General features: G+C 40.9%; 1 protein-coding gene across 3 annotated transcripts in view; it reads right to left on the bottom strand.

Moving 5' to 3' along the window:
* Window positions 1-743: 743 nt before the first annotated feature.
* Window positions 744-9,750, bottom strand: part of apba1a (amyloid beta (A4) precursor protein-binding, family A, member 1a) — a 54,417-nt gene continuing 45,410 nt past the window's right edge. For all 3 annotated transcript variants that reach the window (XM_031878230.1, XM_031878231.1, XM_031878232.1), the window contains exons 9-14: window positions 6,532-6,717; window positions 6,168-6,347; window positions 5,826-6,038; window positions 5,563-5,682; window positions 5,304-5,444; window positions 744-3,818 (exon numbers count right to left, since the gene is read on the bottom strand). In XM_031878230.1, the coding sequence (XP_031734090.1) occupies window positions 3,747-3,818; window positions 5,304-5,444; window positions 5,563-5,682; window positions 5,826-6,038; window positions 6,168-6,347; window positions 6,532-6,717 (912 nt within the window). In that variant the 3' untranslated portion in view covers window positions 744-3,746. The remainder of the gene's footprint in view (window positions 3,819-5,303; window positions 5,445-5,562; window positions 5,683-5,825; window positions 6,039-6,167; window positions 6,348-6,531; window positions 6,718-9,750) is intronic.

The following is a 9,750-nucleotide window of genomic DNA, read 5'->3' as shown; positions in this document are numbered from 1 at the left end:
ATATATATATATATATGTATATATATATATATATATATATATGTATATATATATATATATATATATATGTATACATATACATGAATGTCATTTCACACAACCAGCTTCCTACATTCCACATTAAAAGAGCCTTCAGGTTGCTTTCTATCGACTGCCTATAGGCTGACCAAACACACGAAACCATTAGAAGCATATACCTTTACATAGTTTTCTATATATTTCATCTATATGTGTATTTTATATATCCAGCTGGTTTTCGTTTGAACACGGAGTACATTGGTTGTAATCGCACACCACACTAGCAGTAAGAACAGCAGAGTGTAAAGCACGTGGCTTCAGAGAAAGCCACGTTGAAAGTCCCCAAACAATGGCTGCCGTTGCCCCTATTCCTCTTCAGTATCAGTTTAAACATCATAACAAGTCTAGTAGTAGTAAGGCCAAGATGAGATTCATTAATGAGGTCAGACGTATGGAATAAGCTGTGGCTTTTTCAATCTGGGGTATACAGTGGGATACATGTTACTGTTTAACACAAGTCCTGTTCACATGGTCCAACAGGGACATCAGAACTTGTCGGGGTTGGTGTCAGTAGATACATTCACAGAGATGCAGAGGATTCGGTGTTGTGTTCAAACCATTTAGTAAATTGGAGAAAAGAGGCTCCAGAAACAAAGTCCAAATGAAGTGGCCTTTAAAACCTGTTTAACTCCATTGAATTGTTTTGCACTACATCAGGTTTAACCTTAATCGTGAATACAACGCAATCCTTGGTGACTTGTTTTATATTGCAAGGGAAACCCGTAACCAGACGTCATGTCAAGTTAATACCTGATCATATTGGGTTTTATTTACTAAGGACATGCAGTCACCATCTGTAACAGCCCCGTGAATAAACTGGAGAAAGTGTAATGACCTGCTGTTGATGGTGCTAACTACATACAAACTGCCCTGTTGATGCGCTACATTATGAAGGACCACTGTACTACAGAATATGGGATTAGTTCTGTTTAAATGATCAATGTGAGCCTTCTATTAAATAGGATTCAGAAGTTTGATTTGCATGTATATGTTATGTATAACATATAAAACAACTGTTTTTTGTATTTTGAGTCACTTGAGTCAACATCAATTGTTCAGATATTTCTTATATCCTACAAGTCCACATTGAATTTTTAATTCAACCAATCAACTCACCTACATTTTACAGGGAGCACTATGTGGCTGCAACAGCATATGGGCCACTTATTTAAATTAAAGGTAAAAAAACTACATTTTTAATCTTATTTTTAAATTATTTTAAATATCTTCAGCTAATCAATTAATCCCTAAATGTGCTGTGATTATAATACATATGCAGAGCCTGAACCACATGAACACTCTTAGCCAAAGACAATCAACCTGTAGTGGCATGAAAGACAATATTTTACAACTTTTAATAAAAGATCTTTATAATCTACTTCATGTAATGGAATTTTACCCATTAGGGACAACTGGGCTTCACACTGAGTTCTAAGGAGGCTGCATGTTTAAGGTTTATAATTGACCTTCAGTAATAAGTTATATATTTAGTTTGAACTGAAACATACTGTACATCTTCAAGAATGCACAATAAAACCACATTCACTTCAATTCACATCCACTCTTGTCCAAAGAGGACGGGCGACAAAACCCTCCTTACTTTGCCGTTTTTGAGTGGAAGCCCTGAGAGGCCCGTGGGAAGAGAATAATTATTGTGATCCACCTTAGTCTGATCTAAATGGCTTTTTGGAAATAATCTTTCTAAGTTCCTGAAACAAAGAAACAGAAAAAAAATATCACCTGCCTAGACTTTTTAATCTGCGATTTTTTTGTCTTCTTTGTCAGAAAACCTTTTAGAGGTTGTTGTATTACTCAAAACTCCTTTTCACCCGGCATATCTCAGCACTTTTACTATTAAATGTACCTTCCATTCAAAACAGTATATCAAGAATATCCACAACATTTTGAAGAGTCCATGCCAGTGTTTCACATGTTTTAGCCCATTACCTTCTGTTTACATGCACGTCGACCATTTTCTACAGTCGAACCTTGATTTTTAGATCTTATTTTTTAGAGGCAGCCACTGATTTCCACTGAAATTGTCTCAAAACCAGCTTGTAGAAACTGGATACCGTGAGAACAATAAAGCTCACTGTGATGGATGGTCCAACCCAAATTTCAAGTTTTTGCCAGCTGATTTTGCAGAAGATGGGAAGAAACTTACATTTTTGAAAAAGGCCAGCAACCATGCAAAGAATATGTATTTTTTGTTGTAGTAAATGGGATAAATCATGCAACACCAGTACAGTCATTTAGAGGACAGCCACAATGTCATTGTTTATCCAGTGTTATTATAAGCGCCATTCAAATGTAATTTCGTGTATGAATACACAATAAAAATATCAAATTACCCTAAAAGATTAAAATAAGAAAAATTGGACAAAAAGACAAAAAACCCATCTTCCTTTTGATGAAGTGTTGAACCCGTGAACAGAAAAGTGATCTAAAGACACGGTGACCTTCCATTAATCCTTCCCACTCTTTCTTATTGATAATGACTGAATTATTATGATTCGTCACATTAAACTCACAATAAAACAACTGTCACGCATTCACAAATTTGGTTACCAGATGATGCTACATGTAAAAAGGTGTGTGGAGGATGTCTTTGGTGATCACTGTACAGTAAACGTCTAGCTGGCATTTGAACTGATTTAATTAAAGTAAAAGTGTTAAAAAAATAATTTGACTGTTTCCGAATTTTGTGAAAGGCTGCATCTGGGCTTAGTGTTGTTGGTTGGTTACCGGGTACGCTATGTTTGGACAAGCTGGTTGAACACTGTGGTGTAAGTGACTGGAGCTACTGCTGGTGCTACGCACAGAAGATACGGAAACAACAGCCACCGCAACGGTTGACCGCGGTAGAGTCGGAAAGCTTTCCTGTCGGAAACGTGAAGCGCAAAAAAGGAGCTGCGGCATCAACTCTTCTACAAAGCAGCGAAACGCGTGGAATGTGACATTTGTCACCAGGATTCACACACACCCTCCTGTGGAGAGCTCTGTGTTGTGCAAAGAGCACCGACGTTCAGTATTTGGAGTGGGTTACAGTAGCAAGAAGTGAAACCGAGCTCGGTCCCATGAAATGTAGCTACAACATGAAAACTGAAACACAAAAAATAAAGATTTTCCTCACATAAATGATTTGGTGGAGGAAATCTAACAACACACAGGCAGTGACCTGCCAGTGAGATAGCAGCATGGCCCAAAGTACAGTCAGGGTTCAGGGTCGGATGTGCAGATCAAGTCCACGATCGGGGTTCAGTTCCCGCTCATTAAGGTTTCTAGTGTGTGACAAGTTCTCATTTTCCTAATTTAACAATGACCAAAATTGCCTCCAAACTGTCTTAGTGGCTGTAAAATTTTAGATACCCTAAAGAATTATTATAGTCCCACCATATTTGAATGTTTTCTTTAGGATTCTGCACTGAAATGCATCAGGTGTGAACGCCCTTTCACCATCTGTACATGTAGCCAAAGTAAGAAGAACAAAGCTTTAGTGACAGCGGATGGATAGTTTGGGTGTCTACGTTCTTGTCAATTGAAGACGCGGCTGAGCAACCGTCCTACTAACAACTCACTACAGTCCATCGGCTGGGAACAGAAGGGGGGGCGGGGGGCTCTGTGGCGTTGACAGTTTAAAGGGTGCTTGAGGTCGGGGTTTTGTCTTGTTAAATGTAAACGGGCTGCTCCTGGGCGGTCAGCAGGCGGTACATGGCTGCGGGCATCGTCTTCATGTGGATCTGAGGGAGTCGCACACAGAACAAAGCATTCAAGTCATGGAATTATTAACAGTTAATGCCTTTGAAGATCAAATGCCAACCCAGACATCCCGTTGGACACTGGTAATTGTGACTATGGCAAGGATCAATATTGAGGATTACTGAGTTTGTGATATATGATGCTGGGACCAGCTCATCCACAACAGTACCTCCGGTCACAGAGAGGACGCAGACACAGAGGTCAGTTCACATTATCTAGTACTGATGGATGGCAGCAATACAGATCAATCCTCACCATATGCATGAATAATGAATGTCCATGGAATGATTAACATAACTGTCAATGTTTGGTTTTTTCACCAACGCATTATCTGTGTAGTGACGAGGGTTCTGTAGCGCACTTATGGTTACGGATATAACCCCTGTTCTAACCTGAATAACACTAGGACCCTGGGTCTATAGGTACTATACTTCTGAAGTCACTTCAGAGCACCTTCAGCCGTAGACTGAGATCAATGAGGTGCACCACAGAACGCCACAGGAAGTCTTTTCTACCTGTGGCCATCAAACTGTATAACTCCGCCCCCTTCTGCAGGAAGGACAGTTGAAAAATCGGACACTTACAACAATAATAACCACACCGTGTGCAACAGTACTTTTTTTTCAACATCGTGCAATATTAATTTCATATAACTTTCTTCTACTTTTCCAATATCTATATCATGCTCAGTATTACTTTTCTATTTCAGTACCACTTCTTATACACTTTGTATATTTTCTCTTCATCTTTGTTGTATTTAACTTTTTCTATTTTAGTTGAATTTTTTAACTTTATTTATTTACCTTACTCTCATTGCTATTGTGTTCTATTTTTATTCTATTGTATTCTTCAATTGTATTATTTAATGATAATTTAACTCTGGCACAATAATTTGTTTTTGGAAACCCCCAAAAAAAAAACAGTTCCAAGCAGGTCGAGTCGAGTCGGGCCATGCAGTGTAAACGAGGCGAGTGTTGGACAGAACACACGAGCTGTGATGTAATGTTGCTGGACGGAAGCTCAGGGACCTTTTAAGTCTGGGCGCATTAATGTAAAGGATGTCTGGTCGTTAGATTTTAAAGGATGCAGTGTTACTTATTTCTTATTGTCACTAAATCCCATGAAAAGACAAATGAAGAAATATATTTACATGGGATGTTTAGATGCATTAAGAAAAAAAAATGAACCCTGATATTTGACATTTGATATATAGTTAGTCTTTCAATACCTTCTGACTATCCTACCCTGTCTGTCTCTCAGTTCGCTGGTTTCTACTGAAGACATGTTTAAAAACAGCTCGCAAATATATTGTTTCATTATTTTAAAGAAGGTCCAGTCCTTTCCTAAAACAGTTTGGCACCGTTTTAATCTAATGTTACTCAGACAGGTGGACACTAAGATATATTTGATGACTTTTAACCTGCACTTCGGTTTGTATACATTTAGCTTGGTAGTGAATGTCTTACCTCTCCCACGGCATTGGACAGGATGTGGACAATCTTTTCATGGGGCGTGGCCACCACGCTCTGGCTGTTGATCTCGATGATGCGGTGACCCACTCGGACTCCGCCCCGCTCAGCGATGCCCCCGCGCATAAGGCTACAGATCTGTCGATAGGGACGGATCAATTCTTTAATGACAAACCAAATTTCACCGAAGTACATTTCACAGAAGTGTGAGAATCGTTTTGCATTAAAAACAGCGCAGGATCATAATGCTACCCACAATGCCATTCTGGACGCTGAAGCCCAGCTGGTAGCGGAGGTCTGGCCTTCTGATGAGTACAGTGGTCACTGGGGGACATCTGACGATGTTTAGCTTGATCCCAGGCTGGTTTTTCAGACCCTACATAAAGGAAAGCATATGGTATCAGCTTCGTGTTGGGCGATGTTGGAATTCTCCTGCTGACGATATTGCTTTAAGAAAAGATACTGTATAAGCATCTTCATTCATGACGTCCGTTATTAAAAACAATACCGTACACATACCTTGATGATGCTCTGGCAGGTGGACAGTGGCAGTCCCACCAGACTGGTCCCATTAATGGACATGATCTGGTCTCCTATGGTCAGTCTGCCGGACCTCTCAGCCGGCCCAGCGTGCATCATGTTGGCGATGATGACAGTGGGCAGGATGGAGCCCCACCCACTCTCCACAATGACCACACCCAGAATCTCCCCCTTAGCTTTTTCTATGGACACCTGAGTTTGCAGCAGGCAGAAGCAACGCAAAGAAACGTTTTAAAGTCAGTAAAATCACATATATAACAAATTATCGTTGGAGGCACCGGGTACAAACGAGTTGAGTGACTGATTCACAGCCCTACTTACGTCTTTGCAGTTCTCCGACTTGGAGAAGTGGATGAGGTCATCATTGTACATGTCCTGAGTGTTGAGCAAGTCACTGTACTCCTTCTGGCTCAGGTCCTCGGGGTTAATGCCATTGGCCCGTAAGAATTCTTGGTAAGCCACACTGAAGGCCTGCCCGATGGATTGGGCAATCAACTGGGCCTAGAGGACAGGATGGGTGAACTTGTAATCATTATTTATATCATCTTATGGGTAACTCAAGCTCTTTCTAACTAACTGTGGTCGATTTAACAGCTGATTAAACTGTCAAAAATGACACTACAAACATTGCACGTTGTCCCTTTTGATGAGCAAAGGCACCATCTAACTTTGCTGTTGGACTCACATCCTCAGACTCAAACACGTGGCATATCATCTTGTACTGGCGCTTGCTCTCTTGACCTGGGTCTGAGGCCTCCACGTTCTCCTGAGAGTCGGGTCGAGGCATTCTGCGCCGGGCCATCAGGACCACGATGTTGCCAATGTCGGCAATGTAGGAGATGGTCCGCAAAGGGTGGTCCATCATGGTCTCCTGGAAGTAAGAGAGCCATAACAGTCTTTATATCATCCAAATGTGGGGTGAGTAACTAAGTAACTAACGAACTAAGCAACCAAGGTGGATAAAGTAACCACCTTAGACCACATAGGTCCATATAGGAAGTTACATTGTTCCCCTCAATATATCTTGACTGAGCACTCCAAAGTCTTCTTCCCTGTTTACTAGGTAGCAATCCATTCACACAGTTTTGTGAATCAATGTTTTTACACCACAGATACCCTCTTCTGCCCTGTTCACTGAAGTAAACGTAAGACTTCTCAAGACCTTTTTAAAACCACATAGAATACAATTTAAGACCCGTTTCATGGTCTAGAATTATTTACCAAGTGCAGTTCATAAACATTTTATTATTATTAGTTTTTGTGTCACTCCTTTCCAGCTGTATATAACAATAACAATAGCAACATAATATCATTTAACATGACCTGGATAAGCAGCAGATGAATGAATGTGTGGATAGCAAATTAAAAGGTAACCTATGTATTTAAGGTTCACATTTGAATTGTACCATCAGAGGTCATTCCAGACAGTTTTCGCTAAAATCACAAACAAAAACAATGTAGACCTTTAAAAATGAGGTGCAATACATTGTAAAACCTTCAAAGCTTTATTATGCAACGATTTCCTAAAAAGAAAACAATGTAAAGACTCTCAATCATCTCACGTCCCACTAGAAGTGTGTGGCGGTGTCTGTTTCTGCAGAGGCCCGTCCGTCTGTATTTCCTCTGGTCTTCTTATGTGTTCGGGACTCTTCTGGGTGTGGAGCACACATGCAGGTGTAACCCCAGCTAATAAGCAGCGCGTGCAGCCCGTTCTCACGCTGCTCGTCTGCTCGTATGTGTGGATAAAACAAAGAGCAGTTGATCTGCTTTATTTCAGGAGCAGAGTCTTTGCTCCCTAGAGCAGTGGTTCCCAAACCTTTTCTGTCAAGCCCCCCTTTGATGATACAGGAACATTGTAAGCCCCACACCCGACCCCACCCCACCGCACCCGACCCCACCCCAAATGGGTCATACCTTCTTTGTTTTGAATTAATTGCATTATAATATATAAACTCTATAAAATATTTATTTTTCTTTCTAAAATAAGTTCATCTCACTTCACTTTTCCACTTCAGTTTATTGTTCAGTTTGTTTTACTGAAAAAAATAGCAATAATAAAATCTATTTCCAAATCTTTCACACATGAATGCACACACTTGCATTACATTCTTGAATATATTTTAAAGTAAAATGAACTTCAAATGTTAAAATTGAAGTTAAGAACAGAGCAACAACTTACATTTCCCCATTTAACAGGTTTTTCAAACTGAATTAGTGTGACAGAAAATAAAGAATCCTACATATAGAATAATGATCAGAGACCAGATGTTACTCAGTGCTCTCTCTGCATAGATCACATTCCTATTCCTACATGTAAATTGCTTTCTGACATATTAATTTGTAAATAAAATGAACTTAATTTCTTTTAAGTGCAAACAACGTATATTTCCCCGCATTGAACAGCAGGTTCTCTCAAAGAAGAAAATAACACATCCAGCAATGATTGATGTGGATTTACTTTGTTCTGACTGCTTTCAATAAATGCTTTTGTGACATACAACTTGTGCCATAATTTAGTTTACCCAACTCTTAGGTTCTTTAAAACTGAATTATAAACAAGATGTGCTAGCTACTCAAGTTTTTTCTGCATGGATCATATTCTTTTTTTTATCATACTCGTATTCATAGGTACATTCCTGTTCCTACATATCAATCAGTGACTGGTGTGGGCTTGCTTTGTTTTACAAATGTTGTCAAAGCGGGGTTGCTGGTTAGAGAAAGCCTCTCTCAGTTCATCTTCAAAGTTCAGCTTTGATCTGTATTTGGTCTTTATTTAGTGGGCTTCATACTGCCGCCAGTATGTTCAGACACACAACACACTGGGTCTCTCTTCTTGGCCGACCATAGTGCTCGTAAAGCCCAGGGACAGATACGCCTCCTTATATTTTCTTGCTTTTACCTTTTTTTATGGTCTCTCTCTCTCTCTCTCTCTCTCTCTCTCTCTCTCTCTCTCTCTCTGAGTGGAAGGAGCACGGAGCTGAAGGAGCGTGGTTTTGAGAGCGATAATAGCGATTTTTCGATTTTTTTCTTCACTGGGTATTAGTGTATATGGTAGTGTAGTGTGGTGTGTAGGGTTCACAGGTTTTTTTGTACGTTTGGCTGGGTGTAGAGTCTTTGTTTGTGCTTGTGTGCAGTCGATCAGCACGCTGGTCGGCGGCATGCTAAGCGCTAGCATGGACCTGCACAGGCTAACCAGGAAACACGGCGTGAAGATCGCGCCGTGTTTCGCGTGTTCAGTGGAGGACTGTAGCTTGGCAGTGGGGAAGGTGGTTGGCCAAAGCAGCGTGAAGTCCGCTGCAAGGATGAATAATGCTGTGGTCATCTTTTTAGAGAGCATACATAAGGCCAACACGGTGGTGGAGAGCGGGATCGTGGTGTTTGACACCCTTGTTCCCGTTCTTCCTCTCAGCACACCGGCAGTAAAGGTAACTGTGTCAAACGTCCCACCGTTCATTAAGGACGAGACAATAACCAGAGAGCTGTCTAGGCATGGGAAAATAGTTTCTCAGCTTAAAAAACTGTCCTCTGGGTGCAAGTCTCCACTCTTAAAACACGTGGTGTCTCATAGGAGACAGTTATTCATGGTCCTCAACAACAGGAATGAAGAGCTAAACCTAGTGTTCAAACTGAGAGTGGAAGAGTTTGACTATGTGATTTTTGCAACATCAGATAATATGAAATGCTTTAGTTGTGGTAGGGAGGGACACCAGAGCAAAGCATGTCCTCAAAGAAACTCTGCTGAACAGGATGGTGCCAAGACAAACCCAAGCCAGAAAGACACTGAGGAGGACAGAGGGGACAAGCAGGGCGGCCAGGAACAACAGGAGAAGGCAGGGGGAGTGCAGCAGGAGAGTGAAGAGGGGACAGGGGACGTCCAGCAGGAGAGTGAGGAGGGGACAGGGGA

This window comes from Anarrhichthys ocellatus, unplaced genomic scaffold (genome assembly GCF_004355925.1).
Source record: "Anarrhichthys ocellatus isolate YVR2014 unplaced genomic scaffold, GSC_Weel_1.0 scaffold168, whole genome shotgun sequence".
Taxonomy (NCBI): Eukaryota; Metazoa; Chordata; class Actinopteri; order Perciformes; family Anarhichadidae; genus Anarrhichthys; species Anarrhichthys ocellatus.
This window is presented reverse-complemented; position numbering and strand designations above follow the sequence as displayed.